Here is a 21,464-nt window from a genome sequence, read left to right as displayed (position 1 = left end):
TGGTACTCAGGGAATCATTCAAGATTTTAACAGTTTTTCTGAAATGTTGGCTTAGGTTTTCTGTGAAGGAAAACCTAAGCCCACAAGATATCTGACTTATTTATTTATTGATTATGAGAGATACCTAGTTACTGTTTTATCTATTGATTAGGAGGTAGGAGAGCTATGATTACTGAAGATCACTTGTGTTTGCTTCTCAGTATTTATGATGAATGCCAAGAAATTGGAGATTTCAAATATTTACCTTCAAATATTCTATATGATTTTTGTGGAAAGTGTATGAAATGTAAGAAGTAGTTCCCTGTTCCAACATGCCTTGACTGGTAGCTAAGCTTATTACAAGTAGTCACATCGGTAGATATAGGTAATTCACCAAGAACATTATTCACAAATTTATGCCTATAAATCTCTGAGCAGATTACAAATTCATCAGATTGCTGTAGTTTATCTCCCAGTCTTTTACTTTCACAATTATTGATTTTATAGGTTGATTATGGAGGGTCCCTAAATTTGCAGTATTTACAAACTATATGAGTCACAAGTGGTCATTCAGAGGAGCTTGCTGCTTCTTCATATTAGATGAGTTTACAGACATTTGCAGAAAAAAATACCTATACAGGCAGAGTTCATTTCCAAGGAATATTTATACATGCCACTTAGGAATTTGATTTCTGGGGTTATTGATGTCAGTAAAACTTGTTCTCATGAATCAAAAAGATAAGGAACGGGAATCATTGGCCTATTACTACCACTGTTATTTTCAGAATAGCTACCCCATGCTGGCTAAAATTCATATGTAAGCCATTCTGGACTATTTAATGTGGCATATCATACTCTTGTTACTGTCTCAGATAAGAATGATATTAAACTTGTCTGCTCATATAAACTCTTACTCTTCCATTAGTGATATTGAAGAAGCAACCAATTAGCTATATTCCCTCTTCATGCATTTAAGAGAGTGTTTTCCAACTAGATGGAACAATTTACCTCTTTCTGAGGTTCTGGCATTGCCAAATCCAATAACAGTTATCATACCTATCAAAGCTAGGCAGCCTTTTGACCTGGAAAGTTGAGCAATGAGATGCTTTTATAGTTTTGTGAAGATGGCAATGACTGCTGTTCATTCCTTTTCAGATCTCCTTTTTCCGCATTACTAATACAGTAATATTCTGGAAATGACATGTCATTTCTAGCTTTTAATTAATATTTCTCAATTATTATTTATAAAGATAACCCTCTATCTCTGCTTGTCCTTTTCTTTCAAAGTTTCATGATCATTTCTGGCTGAGTGCTCCAAGAAACCCTGTGATTATTTAGAAACTTACCCTTTGAACTTTGAAAAAGTTTCGAAAGGTTAGAAAAGCTTTGGTTTTGCTTCTGGTTAAAATCTGGGATAGGGATCACCAAAAATAGATTTCTGTGTATGTCAGTTTTTAAACAACTGGAAAAAGCAAATGTTCATGCCATCATCATATATATAATATTTCCCATAGCTCAACTTATTAAGACTAAAACCGACAACAGCAAAAATCCTCAACATTTAAAGCTAAAAATTGGGGTTGACACTCATGAACTCATGCAATTGTACCTTGTTTCTTACTTTTCAATAGGGTGAATTAGGGACAAAATGTCAACCTGAATTTTTACCAATAAATCTAAACCTCCATGATTTTATGGAGTCGAGTACTTAATTGAATACAGTTTGTCTATGATTTAATAGCAGGGTAATCCATAATCATTCTTGTATCTATAGCATTAAAAGAGAATGCTTTTTGCTGCTTCTAGATGAGCAGGTTGAATTACATCCTATGGAATATGAAGAGGAAAGTGATCAAGAACGAAGCCAAAAGTCTAAAACCATGAGGGAAAGTTATTTCCATCATGCTTTAATGTTTCACTGCTGCTTGTTACATTTAATAACACCTACCTGGTAAGATTGTAAGTTCTTGGCTACCTGGATATCTGTCAAGATGATAAATTGGAAGTTGTAGAAGTGGATAACATTTCAAAAATCCTAATATTTTCTCCATGAAAACCAACATGAAGGAGTAAGCCTTTTCCTTTTTGCAAACTGTAAGGATGAATCTTCACTAAGATTCTTTACAGGGTAGATTAGTTTCTGCAAAAAAATAATGCAATTGTGTAGTACAAAATCGTGCAAGTCTGCATCTCACTTACATGGAGCTTGACCAAAGCCAGTGGGAACACTTACCTAAGTAGTGGATGCACTATCTGATATAATAATAGATTTTTATACATAGCATAAATTTTTCTTTTGTGGCAACTATTCTTGGCTACAGCCAAAGCTGTAGACATTGTTGATGGGATGTGAAGTGGGGTCTCTTTCTTTCAGTCATGTCCTATCTCAGTTACATTTTAATAATGCACTGTACTCTACTAGGGATCTCTGACTCTAGACGCATAGCCTTCTAACTTCAAAGCTATGCTCACTCACCTGTGAATCAGTCTAATCTGAGTAGTGCTTATTTTCAATTTACAGAGTGATATAAACTAGAAGAGCAGTAGGTTTAAAGAGCCCTTCTCAGCATTGACAGGTGTTATGGATGGACCCTCATAAGGTAACAAATGAAAAGATAACAATGAATAATACATTAATCACAGAATCATAAAAACAATAAGTTTGGCAGAAACATCTGTAAATCATCTAGTTTAACTCTCCATTCAAAGCAGATCCAATTTAGGAATTTATCCAGGGCCTCATCAAGGACCTTATTTCTTCCTCCCATCTTAGTTCTGTTTCCTTTCAGCTTTTATCCTGAATGGACTACAAATATGAAATGTAAGGGTTGTAACCTAGTCTGAAATAAAGCACAAAAAAATCACTCTTAATCCCATGAACAAAACCCCATGAGTTTAACAGATCATTGAAATTTGTAGGTATGTAATGTGAAGTTAAAATTCATAGCTACATAGTGGTGGCCACCTCATTCCACCACAGTCCATGAGGACTCTGATTCTGTTTCTCTAGTCCCAACTCTTTCAGCCTTTCCAGCCTTTAACGGATTTCTGACTGTAGAAATAAGAATAAAACAGAGCTGTGACAAAAGTGATTTTCCATCCCTGCGAACTGAAAGTATCTCTACCTCATAAGGAAATGAGCACCGTTTTTGCTAATACCGCAATACTGAATATCCGGTGCTCGAGCACTCTGGTGTGTTAGCTGACCCGTAATCATCTAGTGCAAGGAAAGAGAATCTGTCTTCCTCATCACAGAAGACAGGCCAGGCACCTGATTATTGTGTATTCACAGATGGTTTTCTCTCACAACCACTTAAAGGAGCAGGTTCACTTGGTATAGTAGTCCACAGTACCAAAGTAAACTTTAAATTGTTTCTTGCCTCTGGGCATCTTGTTATGAATAGTTGGTTTTTGCTCAGCTTGGTCAGTCTACGCTGAGCAGTCAATGTGTGTAGCATTAAGAAGGCAGGGAACCTAGGCTGGTGGTTATTGTTCTAGAAACATATCCAAATACGTCAATCATTGCTAGATAGGTTTAAAATTACTTAAATTTAATTCCAGCTAATACTTAAGCCATGAAAAATAGGAAATGCAGCTTTCTTTCAAACAGCAAAACTGAGGCATATACTACAGTGTTGAAATACATAAAAATGAAGCTGTCATTAGTAAAGACTCCTAAGTGAAAAACAAGAGGAAGGAATAAAATGTACTTTAAAAAATGTTGGAATACCATCAAATTACCAAGTCAAGGAGTAGTTATTCACAATTAATCAAATTAATACATTTGGGATTTCTAATGTTTTCTTTCTGCATGAGTCTGTTGAGGTGTAGCTGTTGCATATACTATAGATACATGTTGCAAAATTGGCCAGCTGTAAAACTGAATTATCATTCATGGGAGATGATGACATTTTTGATATGTCTTCTTATTCTGAAAAGGAAATTAAAGTAGATTTTTAGAAGTGATTAGGTAATAGATATTCAGAAAAATTTCTGGCTGGAAAAAAATTGAAGTGTTTCATTTTAATAGTTTGGCTTTTTTACCTGAGCTATATTTTGCAGCTTCCCATTTTAAATTTCTGGTGCATAAATTTTCAATAACTCTAGTCTTTGTGGAGTGCAAGTTAATTCTTGAGGCAGGCATTCTATTCAGTTCTGTTGCTCCCTATAAGTACTGAGATATGTTTTCTCAGCAAGTATTTGTGAACAAAGACAATATGAGGACAGAAATAAGAAAAAAGGAAAAGCTCCATGTTTAACTTATATAGACACCTTACACATAATACATTTTTTTAGATTTGTCCATTGGGCAGTCTTGTAAATAAAGCAAAAATGCAGTGCCTTCATAATCGATATATGAAGTCATTTAGGGTGTATCTTAGGACGTTAACATCTGTGCCTTGCACTGACTTCACCTGAAAGTGTTTCCATATGGTTTTCTTTATGATTGAAAGCAGTATTATGTGTGAATGAAAATCATGTCTTTGATGTTTGAGGTACTAATTTTTCTTAACAGTCAGGTATGTTAAGAAAACATCCTTAACTCATGACCTTTGGCAAACCCTAAAAATATTAGAACTACTCAAAAAAATTAATCAAAATATTTTAAAATGGGAACCAAAATAAAGCACAGAGTCCCTTCCTTTACTGTGCACTGAATATGGACTTTAGAAGAAGTGAAAACCTCCTTGTATGCTTTTCACATCAGAAACAATTCCTTTCAGGAAACTGTTTCATCTTTTCTCTAAAAATGTGGGTTTGATTTGTTGATGACAAAAGCTTGGTAGCTGGAAAGATTCAACAGAAAGTGTTTTGTGGTTTCCATGGATCTGTTGTGTAAATGCTTTTCGATTTTAAATGGCCCTCTGGGTTTCTGACTGAATACTTCTCATAAACCAAGAAGATTTAATAATCAAAATGATATTATTTTTATTTAGTGTGTGGTTTCTTCATGTCTTAAACAAGACTGTTCTCTCACTTTGCCTGAGGATATATCTTGTTCTAGCTGTGTGATTAGATTTTAGATACATGCAGTTGAAAATAAACCCAATTACCTAAATAGATGGAAGGTAGAAGTAAATTGTGATTAGCACATAATTGTAAAACCAGAGATGCAGAAGCCTGAAACACTAACTCTCTTTAATTTTGGGGATGTAGCACCTAATCCTTAATATTTTAAAGATGGGGGGTTTATTACCTTATTGGTAAAATCCTCAGAAACAGTAAGAATGCTTTAATACTTTGAAGTTTTAATATTTAAAAGCCAATAGAGCTACCTCCATATACTATCTATACACAGATAGTATAAATATGTCTTGAGTATTGTGGGTATCATTTAAGAATATGCATAGGATATGCTAAAGAAATCTAAGCAAAGAGATTAAATTTACCATTGTTCAGTAAACTTCATAAGAAAGAACTTTATAAGGACATATGAATATTAAATATGAATCGCTTAAATATTAAAAATATGAATGTTACACAGTGGCCAGAACATGTATAATTTTAAAGTACTTCTGAGAGTACTCTGTATAACAGTAACCCCCCAATCACTGTTATGTGACAGAAACCACCTGAGGCATTCAGAAGTTTTACATACAATTTTGTGTGAAGCTGTGATTTTAATTTTAATTGAAGAAAGGCAATTTTTTTCGCAGAAATGGCAGATTTCATGGCTCAACATTAAATTTCTTAAACACATTATTTTAATGCCCTGTATCAATCAAACAGGCTTTATAAGATGCTTGAAATGTTTCAGGGACAGCAGAAGAGATAAAAATGCTTTTTAGCTTGTTGGAGCTGTGCTTTCTTGCTATTGTTCTCTCTCTGTAAGTAGTAACACCAACATTCATCATTCAAGAATCAGTAAACTAAACTAAAAATTGTGGTATTAGTGAAAAAAACAGTACATTTTTTGAAAACAGTGTATTTAAGATTCCTGTTTGCTAGTTTTTTGAACCAGTAAGGTTCACGTTTTTCACATTTTGCCCATAATTATCTGTAAATGAAAAATTGAAATTTCTTCTTATTTATATTATGATCTCCCTAAAGAAACAGCTTGTTTAAATATGTGACTCTCGTTGAGACTTTCCCTGTCTAATTAACCTGGCTAGTCAACCTGAGATGGATAGAGATCATCAAGCTCCTCTAAGTTTCACATGACTAGATGGGCAGGTGAATAACAAAGATAAATATCTGAACATAAGGGAAGGTTGAAATGATAGAGAGATGGCATAACTATGGGAAAGATCTCAAGAGGACCTTGTACCTTTTTAGATCCCAAAAACAATCATAGGACAAAATCTCTAGGAAATCAGATTTCTGTTGTTTCTTTGCCTACATAAAATTTCAGTAGAGAAAGCTGAGATTTTTTATCACCTGCCCTCTGGAACAGGGGCTTAATATTGTATCAAAAGATACAAGGCTTGCAAAAAAATGTGCAAATTAACAATGTAGATTTTGTGGAAATTCACATCTCTCAAGTATTTCTTGTGTTTTTCTCTGTCTTCTAAACAATTTCAGCTCCCTCTGACACTGTGGGCAAAGATCTTGCAATCCATATAAGATCATTAGTTTACATAAGAGAAAAAGGAGAAGAAGACATGAATGTAGGCGAAGAGAATTAACATGTCCTCCCTAGAGATATTTCCCAGGAGTTCCTGTATTCTCTTTTCATTGTCTGTTTTCATGCATCTGTCTTGAATGCTCAGCTGAGAAAATCTAACAAGCCACCTGGGTCTACCACTAAAGTCCCTATTTTCATGACATCGATTCCTTGGTCATTAATATCTTCTGAATAATTCTGTGCATGTACAGGGAAAGAGCTTAACAGAAAATAAACCTAAGAATATTATTCTCTAGAAAATGGACAGTTTCGCATATTACCTGTGAAACTCATGCAATCAAAATTATTCAGCTCTAACTTGGCAATATCGCTTATATTAAAAACCAAGGTCTCAGTTTATCTCTTTTTAATACAACAAATAGATTTCATACCTAAAACCAAAATATACCAAGCAGTGAGTGAATAACCTCTGAATAAACTGTCCAAAGATTCTCCTGCTGTGAAAGTTGAAAATAGTGTATATTCAGGTGATATAAAAATTACAAAACAAGGACTTGACTGGTCCATTTAAAATTTTTTAAAATTACTGCAGGAAAAAAAAGCATTGTCTTGACAAAAAAAATGTTGCCTACAAAGCAAGTAAGTGTCAAACTCAACAATGCGTGAAACACAGGAGGATTCAGGGAGTTGTGTGGGTGACTGCCTTAATAAAATATGGGATTGACATAAATTCCTTTTTAAAAATATTATTTCAAAATTTAGTCATAGAAGAACACAGACCAGAACCCCCTGTCAGTGACTTTCACAGTTGATCAAAATTAAAATATATTTCCTCCTGCTAGTCCTTTTATTTGGTTCCTTTGGCAGGCTTAATGAAATATTACATTAAGTAAAACCAAAGAAATCCATATTTTCTATTTAAAATTCAAGGTGATTCTACTGACAGTCATAAAACATTGACACTAATATAATGTGAATCAAGTATTAAATATGTGACAATATAAGGGTACAGCACTTATTATCACTATCTTTGCATGCTTTTCATTTCACTTTCATATTATATAAAATGGCACTGTCACATATAGGCTGTTACCAGAATTTCGTGTCTTGATGAGGGTTGATAGGTTAATGGTTCTTTTCTCCCCTTTGAAAGGCAGAAGGACATCCTGATGGTAATTGACTTTCTAAAGGTGTACTGCAATGCCTGGTGAAACAGTTGTGTTTGATTCAGTAGGCTGGAACTGCAAAATAATTTCAGCTAACAGCTCTACGCCAGATTAGTCAAATGCCTGGTAAAATGAGGTAGCAATGAATTGCTCTGAACAAGAGTATCAGCCATTTTACTACCAGAAATTAACTGTGGAAACAGAATTGAAAAGCCTGTTGTGTTCCCTAGGGATAAAATTATTGTGCAAATAGAAAATAATCAAAACATGAGTATTATTTCTCATCCTATTATTTCTCTCCAAGCATTAACATAAACAGTTTTCTCTTTATGAGCTCCATGCTCTTTTTAAACTTTAAAAAATATAGATAGATTCTTTAAGAAATACTAATAAATATATTTTCTTTCTCATCAACATGCTGCTTACTATTTTACTACTTCTTTCCTTTAGAAGTACATTCAGCATGAGTACCTCCTTACCCGGACTTAAGTTATTTATTCATTAAGCCTCAGTAGGAGTAGAAGTTAATAGAGCTAAGCTGCAGCATGGAATGCACTGTAAGAAACATCCGTCTCTCTGATTTCCAACTGCGCCCAAGGCATTCTCCAATAAAAATAAAAAAAAATAAGGCAAGGTCTCTCTTGCTTCTTGGATACAATGTCTCTTCAAGTCGGTCTAGCTCACCAAGAGACAATACAGTGATCTCTATGTAAATGAAACTCCCTTCTCTTTCTTCTCAGTTTTCTCTAAACATTTTTTTGAGTTCTTGAATTATTTTCTTTTTTTTGGTATATGCATTTTTGTTTCTCTGTCCTCTCTGCTGGCTCAGGCTGTCTTACAGGGTCATGGTAAAGTAACTGCAACCGAACTGCCAGCTTGTAGATTCCTGTCCATCTGCAAAATACCAAAGTAGACATAATGGCTACACTAGCTATGAAAGGTGTTAAGCAAGGAAGTTGAATAGCAATAGCTTTAGCACATCCTCTTGGCTTCCTCCACCAGCAGGGCCTAAACTCTCACACTGCCTACCTGGAAGATGAGACATCTTCTGACACAGACGGAGAGGAAGACAAGATCAGTATGAGTAGTGCAGTGGGGTCGCATGAGAGGCAAGTGTTTCTCAAGCCATTTGATAGGTGAGGTTTCATAGCTTTTGACACGGACTAACATCCTCTCACTTTATTGCTCAGGTTCCTGTATTATGAGTCTCTAAGGGCAGTACTTAAACTCCTATCTCATGGCCAATTTTAATAAAAAATGAGAGATTATTTTTGTCAAGTGGAGGCCTGGACCTCTTAAATTGAGCAAACAAATCTGCAGAGACTTTTCTTAATAAATAGTTTTGTCATTTATCTGTGTTTTAGTCTCTGCCTTTAAATGGAGAAGTTTATACATATTCTCACAAGGACAGTATGAAGATTAATTAATTAATGTTTGTGAAGCTCTTAATTTGTAATAAGATCTAGAAAGAAGGTGTATATATATAAAAATTAGTAACTACCTGTCCAGTGATCTTTGTTCCTTCTGTGCTGAATGAGTGAAATGTCTTATGGAAAAAAAGAAAGGACTGTGAACAGGCAGTTAAAAAGAATAACAATATTGCCACATAAAGGTGCTGAATAGAGTTTTCACACAACTCTTAATTCTGCGATTATTTACCTTTTAGAGTTTGACTTGTAACATTAAAGTTTATTTTAGCATTGTTCGTAGAATGTTTTTCCTTTTTTTTTAGTGTATTCTCCATGTTTATATTCTACTTTGCAGACAGGCAAAAACCACTTCAGAAATACAGGCTATTTCTCTTCAGCAAGGCCATGAAGCAAAACTAACATGGTACTTGTAAATATGTTCATAAGTCAACTATCTGGGAGTAGGATTCAAAATGACAACTTAGTTTTCTTAACTTAAAAGTATATTTTCAAAATCCCATCATTTCTACAAAGCCTTCTTTTTATTTTACCAGGATTTGGAGGAAAAAGGACCATGACATTATGTGATGCATGAAAAATTCAGGAAGAATAATTTGAAAATCAGGCTCATAAATTCAGCTTTCTACAATGCAGCTACTTATGTGTCTGCCTGCCTGCCGGGTACTTGAACTGTGGCATCTGGTTAGCTCAGAAGTCAATGACCATTTTCTATATGGATTATTTTCACAAAAATGTTAAAATAAAATACCAGCTCAAGATAATATAAAGGGGAAAGTCATCTTGCTCTGACTCCTCTTTTATTCTTATGTTTATTTTGACATCTCTTCCTATATGAACTGTGCCCTAGAATTAAGTAGAGCTAAATAGTTGAATCTTTTTTTTGTACTGAGGAAAAGGAATGAAATTAATGTTTCGCTGGTATCCTTACGTATCTAACATGCACCTTTCTGGGCTTGTGCATGCAGAGAGGAATACTTTTAAATATACATACATTTTAATCAAGTAACGTCTGCAGTAAAGACTATTTGAGGTTATTAAATAACTTCCTGATACATCACCATTCTGCCAACCTCTGCAGAAAAAAACTTAAAAGCAGTCTTGCGTTATACCCACAAAGCCAAGGTCTGGTCCTTTTTGGAACAATTCATTCCAGAATCAGGGTTCTTAATCTGGAAACAATTTTGGGCTAGAGAATAGCCAGACACTAAAGCAAAAAATTCATCACTGGGTAGAACTCTCCTTTTACTTGCTGACTTACTGAGTAATATTTATGGAAATAAACTTAGAAGAATATACTGTATGTTAAGTTAGCAGAATGGATGCTGCCTGCAGGCTATTGCAGTCATTCTTGCTGACATTATCCTGTTTCTATCAGATTGGCTGTGTAGCTCCCGGTATTTTGTGGTAGGAGTTCTTGCTGAAAGGAAGCTGGAGAACAGTAAGCCATGATGTCAACAGAGGGACATCACCTCAAGCAGTGTCTGCTGTTCTGTTGGGGGTTTTTTGTGTTTATGTCTGTGCATGCAATAAAAAATATTGTACTTACTGGTCTCAGGCAGCTGCAGCAGGAACTTGGGGGTTCCCGATAAAGTTCACTGAGTATGATTCCTCCCCCCCGGACTACTGCACACCATGTGAGCGTGTCTGCAGAGCCTGGTTTTCAGGCCGTGGGTGTTGCCTATGCTGCAGCTAAGAGGTGTGAGTGCAGCATGCTGAAGCCTAGCTTTAATCTGATTATCTTAGGTTATATTAGTGAAGATGTGATGGAATGAGCTTCAGTAAATAAACGTATGCTGATGTGAAAGCCTGCTAGGAATCATCAGGGCACCCCGGGGTGGCCAGTAACAATGTACAAATTTTAAAAACTCTTCCCAAGGGTTATTGAAGTAACAGCTTGTCAGTTGCTTCAAAGCCCCAAATCATCCCACGGATAGTTTACAGTTTTCCCTGTAATACAATTTTAAAATATTACAGAAATTAACTGCCTGTCCAGATCAAGTTTTAGCTGAAAAATGTTTTACTTTCCTCGCTGTGGTTTCCCAGTCTTTAAAGATTTGCATGCATGCTATCTTGACAACAGCCAGACCCCCTGTGTTAGCTGGCTCCATCGTAACAGTCACATCTGTCAGAGCAGGGTTCTCTCTTCTTATTGCTGCTGACAAAGTTTCATTCCTGGTAGCATGAGTATCATCATTTGGGTTCTTGAATGGTAGAGTAACACGAGTAGGTGAAATTGGCCCTGTGTCCTGAGTTACTGCATGTTCTTTTGTGAAGAGGAGACAGCCCACTGGCTTAATGAGAAAAATTAGAAAATTAACTCAGAAGTAGAAAAGGTAATTGGAAGACAAAGCTGCTGGCTACTGAACCAGGATCTAGACCGTTAATGCTTAAAAACCAAAAGATAGTAATGAGTGGAAGTAGTAAATGTAAGTTAGGAAAACTGTGTAGGAAAAAGATTGACCGTTATTTTCCACATAAAAAAATACACTTGAGAGGGGGAAAAAAGATGGTTGAAAAGCATGTACTTGCTCAGTCTACAAAATTCACCCATCCGGTACTGCTTTATTATATTGTTCTGTGAACGAGCATTACTGGGCAGGAGCATCGCCCCTTACTTTTGCTCTTGTATGGCTGAAAGACACCAAAAGTTGACTGCAGCAGCAAAAGCAGCAGAACCCAGCATCTCTCCAGTTACAACCCTTACACTCGGACCACTTCAGCTGGTCTGGAAAAATCTGCTCTGTGTACTGACCCAGGCAGTGGAGCGCAGGGAATAGCACACATGGGCTCCTCATCCACAAGTCAGGCTTTGTAGGGAGTAACAGGCAGTTACTGGCAAGGCTTCATGAGTACTGGGAGGGAACCACCCTAACCAGGGGATCCTTCAGATCAGATTATATTCTTCTCGCTCCTGCTTGAACTCACAGAGAGGCAATCGTGTTTCTTGGAATTGGAGACAAACTCCTGCATGCCATGATTTGCCCAATCCCTTAATTTACAGTAATAGAGAGGTGCCTTGTGTTTAAACATAGGATGGGAATTAAGAAATCTTGTTCTGAAACAGATTTTCTGCGTGACCTTGAACACTTAATCTCTCCTTGCTTGTTTTCTCATCTCTGCAACAGGGATAATAATGTTTATTGACCACATGGGGGGCTGTAAAGCTAAATTAATTCATGTTCAATGAATTTTTTCTCTGTTTAATTCAAAGCACTTTGATTCTCTTAGATAAAAGGTTTTCTAGAAGTATGAGGCATAGCTATTTATTATCTGCATTTTCTTCACTTTTTATTCATGCCCTATCAATTCTACTTCAGCTTTTTCTTCAAAATTATTTGTCCTAATCATCTCATCTGGATGAAAAAGAAGAAATTGGAAAAAAACCCTAATGTTTGCACAGAAACTAATGTTTGGAAAGACTGGTCTAAATTTCTAATTTTAAGTGTACTTCCTCACAACTAACATGTATATGGATCTTCTTGAACAATGTTTTTTACTCTTTGGTGACTTTCCAGTGTGGTCTTTTCATTTTCATATACTGTTTAAGGTATCCATGATCTCAAAAAACTGGACAAGTGTACGCACTCCTGCTCTTACAATTTAACTTCCATTTCTTTGATTATATTTTCTCTTTGTTCTGTTTTAATCCCATTCCTCTCTTGCTGACTCTTCTATTTGGCAAACTTTTTTTCCCTTCACCCTTCAAGAATCCCAAATCCACCAATGAAGAATCATTTGTATACAACTGTCATTTCTATTTGGTATTTTACTACCAAACAGAGACAGGGCAGGCAGTGTGCTGTGCTGGATATCAGTACAGTGCACCTCAGGTACACTGAAACCGTTTGACTTCACCTCATGTCATTTCTAGAATGTATTTTCTTTCCCTTAGCAATGAGCCAGGACAGGAATTTGAGTAGATTTTGCCACATTTCTGAAGCGCTGTGTAGCTACGTGCTTCCAGAACATCTGATGCTACTGTTGTAGTGTTCAGCAGCTTGCTGAAAGTGTGAGGTATGAAGTAGATTATCTAACACCCAAATACTGGCTTGTCTGAGACTTTAGATAAGGTTATGATTTAAATGTATGTATCCAATCTGTAAAAAGCGGCAGCACTGCAAAAAATGAAATTATGGGTTGCATTGTAGGTAAATTCTATGGTATAATCACTTCAGATGAGTTTGAAGTGCAGTTTCTCATACTTGCTTCTGTATTCTTATTTTTCTGCTCCTTACTATTTCTTAGATAAATTGGGATTAATTTTTCTATGCCTCATCGCTTAGCCTAGTCATTTCCTGAATTTCAAAAATGTCATTGAACATGTCTTTGTTAAAAATTATAATAAACTGTTAAGCTAGCTTATTCAACATGCTCAAGTCAAAAGATATGTACAATCATTAAGCTGCAGTGAATGAATGGATTTTGTAAGGAGGCAGCTTGTTCACCGGAATTTGTTGAGCTCTACAGAATAAGCCAAGTTTGAAGAAAAAATATATACTTTATGACTTTAAAATTATAAAATCTGAAGGGCTTTTTGATGAATATGGAGGATGATTTTTTCTGCTCTGTTTACAGCTTAGACCATGAGGACAAAGATTGACTGTAAATGTTTACATGAAATTTTCTGACGCCTGGCTTCTAATTCTACTTTGGGAGGAGGTGGGGAGAAGAGGTTAAGAAATTCTAACAATAATTCTGGGTTCAATTTAAATGCTGATTTATTTAATCTTACTATTCCTCTCTTTCTGTAAAAATCCTGCCTTGCAATGACTGTGAAATTTCCCAATATTTGTAACACATTATAGAAAATTAGTGGCCAGATTCTGATCAGAATGTGTCCCACCCATTATCAGGTTCCTCTTAGTCCTGATAGACAACATAATAGCAGTGATTGGGAAGCGCCTGTATCCCTGCATACTGTTTCCCACACCAGAGGAGTGGCTTGAAAAAAAACTGATTTTGTTTACTGACAGAAAAGCATTGGTTAAACCAGGAGATGAATCAGGATGTTCAGAGAACCAGCTGAGTTTCTAGGTGTGGTGGAACATTTTCTCTTTTGTCACTGAGCAGCGTTCCTTCCAGCTGTAGCCTCGCATGCACCAGGCCCGGTGCTTTCCACCCCAGAGACCACAGTGGTGGAAGTGCTGTGCTCCATGCATAATTTTGTGTTTTGCTTATATAAATGGAAAATGTGATGATGGTTTATTTTGCTGAGTTTGCACATAGGCGTGCAGGATGCCAACTTCAGTGAGACATCCCCTAGCACTTTAATGTAGCCTAATGATCATAAATTGGAATGACTACTGCTTCCAAGTAGTTCAATGGCATTTATCCGGATAAAGCGGTGTGAAACTATGTGCTTTTAGTCTTAGAATACAAGTCTTTACAGAAAGATTAACGCTTAGGCTAACACTCTTCGTGGATATTTATGAGATCTTGCTGAAGTCTTAGAGGGCCTCACATTTTAATGCGTTTGTAAGGCTGGGTATTGAATGCGTGAAGAAAAAGTGTGGTATGTGCAATCCTCCTGATTTCTCCAGATTGTTTCTCTGTGCAGAAAAGTTTTGCCAAGTGGACTGCCCCTTTGCCTAACTCAACATCATTTCTTTTGTCATCCAGGAGTTAGGAAGATGTTTCTGTGATTTCAGTGAATTTCCGTGTGAACGTTTTCAGCTTAAAGTGAATACAGCTGCTTTGTATGAGTATTTTTAATTTATAATGCTTACATATTTAATAATGATTAAATATAAATATCTAGGTGAGTGGAATAACTTTATTTGGGATGTAGGTTCTTTCACTAGACAAGATTTTGTTCTTCATATAACTACAATAGTAACTACATTGACTAAAGACGTAAGTCAAGAGATTGTTAAAAGTGGGTCCACATAAATATTAAATATTAAGCTTTCTGCTGTTCATTTCATAAAGTACAGTGTTTACTGTGACAATACTTCATTCTTTGCTTTTCTGATTTTAGGGACATGTTTAATGTTTCAGCAATATATCAAAATACTTCGATAAGGTACAATTATTTAAAAAACAATAGGTGACTCCAAGTCAGGCAAGTTAAAGTATCAGTTGTTATCTCTCAACAGATTCTACCTGATTAGTGGAGGAGTTCCTTTCATTATATGTGGGATTACAGCAGCAACCAATATCAATAATTATGGGATCGAAGGCAATGCACCATAGTAAGTATAAACTATTAACATTAAAACTTTTAAGGAAAACGTATTCTTTTTCTTATGCCGATAAATGTAACTGACTTCATAAAGGGTACAGATGTGCCATTTGGGATGACATTTGTTATGAAATTTTATTAAATAATAGCTATGAAAGAGCAATGCTGCTTCACTTCTTCCAATTTGAGTCCATTACTGTCAATAGAATTACTTTTCATTTACAGAATTACTCTTCATTTACACCCGAGTAAGTGGAAGGGTATTAAAAATACTTAATGGATAACATATTTAATGGTACTACTAGTTAATTAAATACTTTCAATTTGTTATCTGCCTTGAACTGGTATCCTTGAGGTGACTTAGTCAAAGTAATTTACAAATAATTATGTGAAAAAAGGACAAGTAAAAATCCCTCCCCCACCTCCTCCACCCCCATCTCTCCCTTAAAAATCAATTATTTTGGATTTTCACCACCAAGAAATGTTCCAATCACAATGTCTTGCAATCCTGACATAGCCTTTTAGTATAGTAGTATGTTAGTGTTCAGTATACGTCCACAAGCTGTCCAGGCATCATGTTGTTACTAATTCTCGGCATGAAACATGAGATATCGATAAAGTACAATAAGTCTTTCCATAAAAATGTAGCAGAAAATGAATCAGACTGCAAAATTAAATACATTCGGTGCAAAAGATCAGCATGGCAATGACTGGCACGCTAATAGATATATTAGTACCCTGCCAGCACTAGTACCCTGGAGGACATCACTCTTAGTTACTGCTTTGAGCATCTATTGTAATACATTTGAAACTAGTTATGTTCTGGGTAAGAAAAGTGGAAAAAAAGTAGAATGGTTTTTAAGTGAGCATTTGGCTCCTTAAAGGCATTTTTATAGGTAATTGAAATTTAAATTTTGATAATAAATTAGTACATACCATGGCTAACTGCTCTGCCTAGGGCCCAACTCATATTCATATATTTAGTTGAACCTATCCAATTAGACAATCAACAGTATATTAAAAGACTCAATTATTTACGTTCATAAATGTGAGATGTTTTTCATTTTGGCACGGTTACAGAGGTTATACTTCTTTAATCATGTTAATCATAGCAAATCAATAGCTGGTACCATAGCCTGTACAGAAAACAAGGCACAGGTGAGGGATGGTTATAAGACTGAGTAAAAAGACAGCTTCTAATTCAACAGCAGCATAGTGAGTTATATCCCTTATTCATTATTAATAGTATCAGTACAGTAAATGTAGATGCACAACCTTGAACCTTTTTTATGGAACTGATTTTTTACGTGATCCACAATGAGATTTCACTTGAAATAAGAACATCCCAAGAGACTGTTCCACTAGGGACTGTTCTATTCTCCACTTTGCATCAGGTATTCAGCATTCGAATGTGCTTCAATTATTCATGTAGCTTTGTGCTCTCTGCTTATCCAATTAAATATAGGTGGTAACTTACCTATCTTTTCACAGATATCTTTCAGGGAATCTTTTCATGTGCATGTCTGACAGCAAAATATATACTCCTTGGAGTGTCTCTAAGTTCATTAAGAAATGCGTGTATGTTTTTGTTGAAAGTTCCAATTTTAAAAATTTAAAATAGTTATTCTGCAGTTTCTTGTGATAAATAGCCAGTGGGACTGCCTCTTTTTAGCTGAGAGGTTCTCAGGCTGGGGAAAAAAAATCATTCTGTCCTTTTTACAGTAAGTTGCAGATGATTCCTGGCTTGACAAGAATGGGATATCTGAAGGTTCCTCGCTGTATTGGAGGGACTGCAACTAACCACACATGCCTAAATGAGTATGAAGTGTCACACAGTGTCACTTTTAGAGCTGGAACGGATCATGACAGATCACCTGGTCTGTCTTTCTGACCCAGTGGGAAATCAGCTATATACAAACCATTCCTGACAGTTATTTATCTGAGGTGCTTTAAGTGCTCTGATAATGGATAGGCCACACTTTATTCCAACAGTTTATTATTCTAATTGTCCTAACAGCTAGGAAATTTTTTGAAAAATCTAATTTAACTCTTTCTTGCTGCAGTTTTAAGCCCATTACTTTTTGTCCTAGTCCAACTGATAAGGAAAGTAACTTATTCCTCTTTCCAGAAATCCATGCAATATTTAGAGTATAAGAACCTAATAACAGCTGTACTAGCTTATACTGCCAGCTCAGTTCCCTGTCTGTAACCATGGCTAAAAGCAGATCATAGAGAAGAGTAAAAACTAGGCAAATATTCCTCCTCCACCTGACCCAAGTTCTCCCAGTTTCCATCTGAGATTTCATTAGCCAGAAGTGTTTTCACCTACCATGTTTATTTGATTAGATCATTCATCCTCAGGACACTCCTGTTAGACTGGTACTAAATTATACCGCTCGCCGAGGCTTATTCAGCTCATATTGGCCTGTGAACTACCTTAAGCTGCTCTAAAACAGTTATATTATTTAAAACCTAGCAATTAATGATCTGTGCTACAATAATATTATGCTACCAGTGTATCACAAAGGATCACAGAATCACAGAATCATTAAGGTTGGAAAAGACCTTCAAGATCATCAAGTCCAACCGTTAACCCAACACCACCATGCCCCCTAAACCATGTCCCGAAGTGCCACGTCCACACATTTTTTGAACACTTCCAGTGATGGTGACTCCACCACCTCCCTGGGCAGAAAAAGAATATCAATTTCCTTAATTTTTCTGAGGACATTCAAATTGATGTAAATTAACTCCCAGGAATCTCAGAAACAGTGCAGAATTCAGAAATGGCATATATCTTTTGGGGGCACGCACTGCAGAAAGCAGTGACTGTTCAACTGGAAATCTGTTTCCAATCTCTCTTATTACTCAGGCTGTTCTCTACTTTAGCAAAAAGAAAATTCTGTAAGAACAATCTTCAGGCTTAAGAGCTTGTACCAATGCTCATTGATACAAACCACTGAAATCTGTATGTTTCTATTGCTCACGCAGATTGTATAAACCATGCCTCATTTGCTTTTTAATCGAAGTATTAATGCTGACATTTTTAATAGTAGAAAAAAGGGTTGACATAAATGGTCTTGTGTTTCACTGCAATTCTAAACTGACCTACATTTCTTGGACATTTTCAGCTTTAATATCCTTTAAATTATACTAGTCATTTTATTCTATTAAAAAATATGAAAGTGATGCCTCAGCTTAATTGATATTAGAGACACACTCCCTTTCTCCACAACGAACATATCCAAAATTCTGAGACACTGTTGTGTCATACAAGTTAGTCAGAAAGCCCAGTTTCACATGAGTCAGTTGTCCATCACACCTAATGTGGGCTATAAAATGTTCTTGACTCTCTCTCTTTGTTGTTTTCAGTTGCTGGATGGCATGGGAGCCCAGTCTCGGTGCTTTTTACGGGCCAGTAGCATTCATTGTGCTAGTCACCTGTGTTTATTTTCTCTGCACGTATGTGCAACTGAAGCGCCATCCTGAACGCAAGTATGAGTTAAAGGAAAAGACAGAAGATCCGCAGAGAATGCCAAGTACTGAGGTGGGCCACGGTCACATTACAGACTCTGTGTCTGTTCCCCAGGCAACCTGCTCCATGATTTCTTCTTCCTTATTGGAAAATGAGCATTCGTTTAAGGCTCAGCTTCGAGCTGCAGCATTCACTTTGTTCCTGTTTACTGCCACTTGGACCTTTGGAGCACTTGCAGTATCTCAAGGTCATTTCTTGGATATGATATTTAGCTGTCTTTACGGAGCCTTCTGTGTGACCTTGGGGCTTTTCATCCTGATCCATCACTGTGCAAAGCGAGATGATGTGTGGCATTGCTGGTGGTCCTGTTGCCCATCTAGAAGAAACACCTATTCTGTCCAAGTTAATGTGCGCCCAAAGGTTAATGTCAATGGTGACACTCAGGTTCATGCACCTTGTCTTCAGGAATCACCATGTCCCAACAAATCAGCTGTGTTTAATCATCCAGCGGCCAGCCACTGCAAGCTTACTAACCTACAAGCGGTTCAAAATCATGTTAACTGCCTTTCGCCTGTGACACCATGTTGTGCAAAAATGCACTGTGATCAGCTACTTGATGATGAAGCTCACATTCATGTCCACAACGAGGGAACCTTCAGACCCAATATGCACATTCATAGATGCCTGAAAAGCAGAACTAAGCCACGTTATTTCAGTCGGCATAGGTCTGCAGGTGAAAGAGAATACGCCTATCACATTCCTTCGAGTATCGATGGCAGCATCCACAGCTCACACACGGACAGTCCCCACAGTACGCATGATAGCCAGTCAGGTCACAGACGGGCCTGCTGCTCAAAAAGCGATCCATATCCTACTGTCAACCAGCCCGAAAGTAGCGACGCAAGTACTGTAATATATAGTTGTGCTAAAATGCCAGAGAGTGACACTGTGCATCATCCAGCTCATTTTGAAATGCACCCACGGACACAGTCATTGCCATTTAATACGACGAATCACAACGGAATTCTCAAGGGAAACGTGCATGAAGCCATGATATACAGCTCAGATAGTACAGGAAACATCAAAACTGGCCCTTGGAAAAATGAAACTACTGTGTAGTTCATGAGCCATTATAATGTGTTTTTTCCCCCTAAACGATCATTATCTTTATTTTTATTCCAAACTAAGTAAGATGACATATTTGTGTAGCTCATCAGCAAACTGTACAGCTTTTCCATCTTTATTTCCATGTTCTTAATAAGAGTCTAAAAGAGAGAGATAACGACAGTTTTAAAGTGAAGTTATTTTTAAAAGGAAGTTATAAAATTATTCTGAAAGATAATTAGAAAATGAAGTCTAGACAATTGAATATGAGAGGCAATATCCTTTTGTTACACAGAACAACATTTCTTTAGAAATACGTCATTTTAATTCATTTTCAGTTTTGTTCTGTAGTAACTTCAGACACTTTTTATAAACATATCAGCATCTTAAACTTCTACTTATTTATTTTTGTAGCAAGATATTATTACTGTGCCATGGATTTTAATCAGAAGTGACTATGGTAGAAATGATAAACAGGATTTTATAAAATTACAGCTTTTTAGATCTACAAAAGTGATACTGCCTCTAAAAATCTTCTGTAGCATATGGCCTGTAAAGTCGTGTAATGTACAGTCTCTGTTCTGTCCTTTTTCTTGTTGGAGAGAAGTGCTAGGTAATGTCTCTGTTACATCTATGGTGCTGTATTGGTTGTATTTTGCATGACATACGTCAGGATATACCATTTGCTGTTTTCTAGTGTTACATGTGTTAAAAAAAGAACAAAAAAAAGTGTTGTACAAGGCTGTGAAAAACCCTATTGATATTAATCTAGAGCATTATAAATCTACAGAAAAAAAAACCACTCTGCACTAGTTTAAGTGGCACAATCCTTTGTATAAGGTTATATGATAGCTTTGATAAGGGTCCACTCTAATGTCTTTACAGAGCATGCACTACTCATTGTATGTGACACTGTGCGGTATAATAGCAATTGTCTCAACAAGTTTTACACTTCTTTGTAAAGTAAGCCTTTTGAACAAATCTGTAAGCTGTTTCACAATAACCTTTCCACATCTGTTAAGGTAGAGCAGTTTTATCATTAACTCTTTGAGGACTACGGTTATTTTCTTAAAATAGCTTATTCTAGTTCAGAGACACTGTATATACGATATTGTCTATTTAGTTACATGATCAGTGTAGTCCAGAGTTGTCAGGAAAGAGAAAGTTCATTTTCCAAAAACACACCTTCTTAGGGTCCATCTATTAATTTCACCACTTGCTTTCTGAAAACCCATTTTGTCCCCTAGCAAATTTCAGATTGTCTTCATCCTTTAATGCAAATTTGACCTTCAGAGAAGTTCTTTATCTTCGTGATTTCTGCTGAATTGTAGGGCCTTCCAGGGGCAGTACCATTCTCTATGAACAAGGCTCTTGGCAAGAATTTTTTTCATGTTTCCATGACCAGCTGGACACAAAGCATCAACTCACAGTACTGAACTGCATCCTAAGTATCCCTATGTGAAATAAACCCACTTTTCTCAAATAGGAAGGATGCAGAGTAATAATGGATCGCAGAAAGTGAATAGGAGCATAGAGCCGAGAGAAAAGTGTCTGCAGTAGAAAG

At 36.3% G+C, this 21,464-nt stretch overlaps 1 protein-coding gene across 1 annotated transcript in view; it reads left to right on the top strand.

Annotated features, from left to right (window-relative positions):
• Positions 1-19,915, top strand: part of LOC309406992 (adhesion G protein-coupled receptor A3-like) — a gene marked incomplete at its 3' end in the record, with an annotated part of 279,833 nt that extends 259,918 nt beyond the window's left edge. The window contains exons 18-19 of the mRNA XM_082002382.1: positions 15,236-15,331; positions 18,694-19,915. Of these exons, the coding sequence (XP_081858508.1) occupies positions 15,236-15,331; positions 18,694-19,915 (1,318 nt within the window). The remainder of the gene's footprint in view (positions 1-15,235; positions 15,332-18,693) is intronic.
• Between the last annotated feature and the right edge of the window lie 1,549 nt (positions 19,916-21,464).

This window comes from Phaethon aethereus (genome assembly GCF_964289735.1).
Source record: "Phaethon aethereus genome assembly, chromosome: 7".
Lineage (NCBI taxonomy): Eukaryota > Metazoa > Chordata > Aves > Phaethontiformes > Phaethontidae > Phaethon > Phaethon aethereus.
Note: the sequence above shows the minus strand (reverse complement) of the source record. Positions and strands in the feature narration are given on the sequence as shown.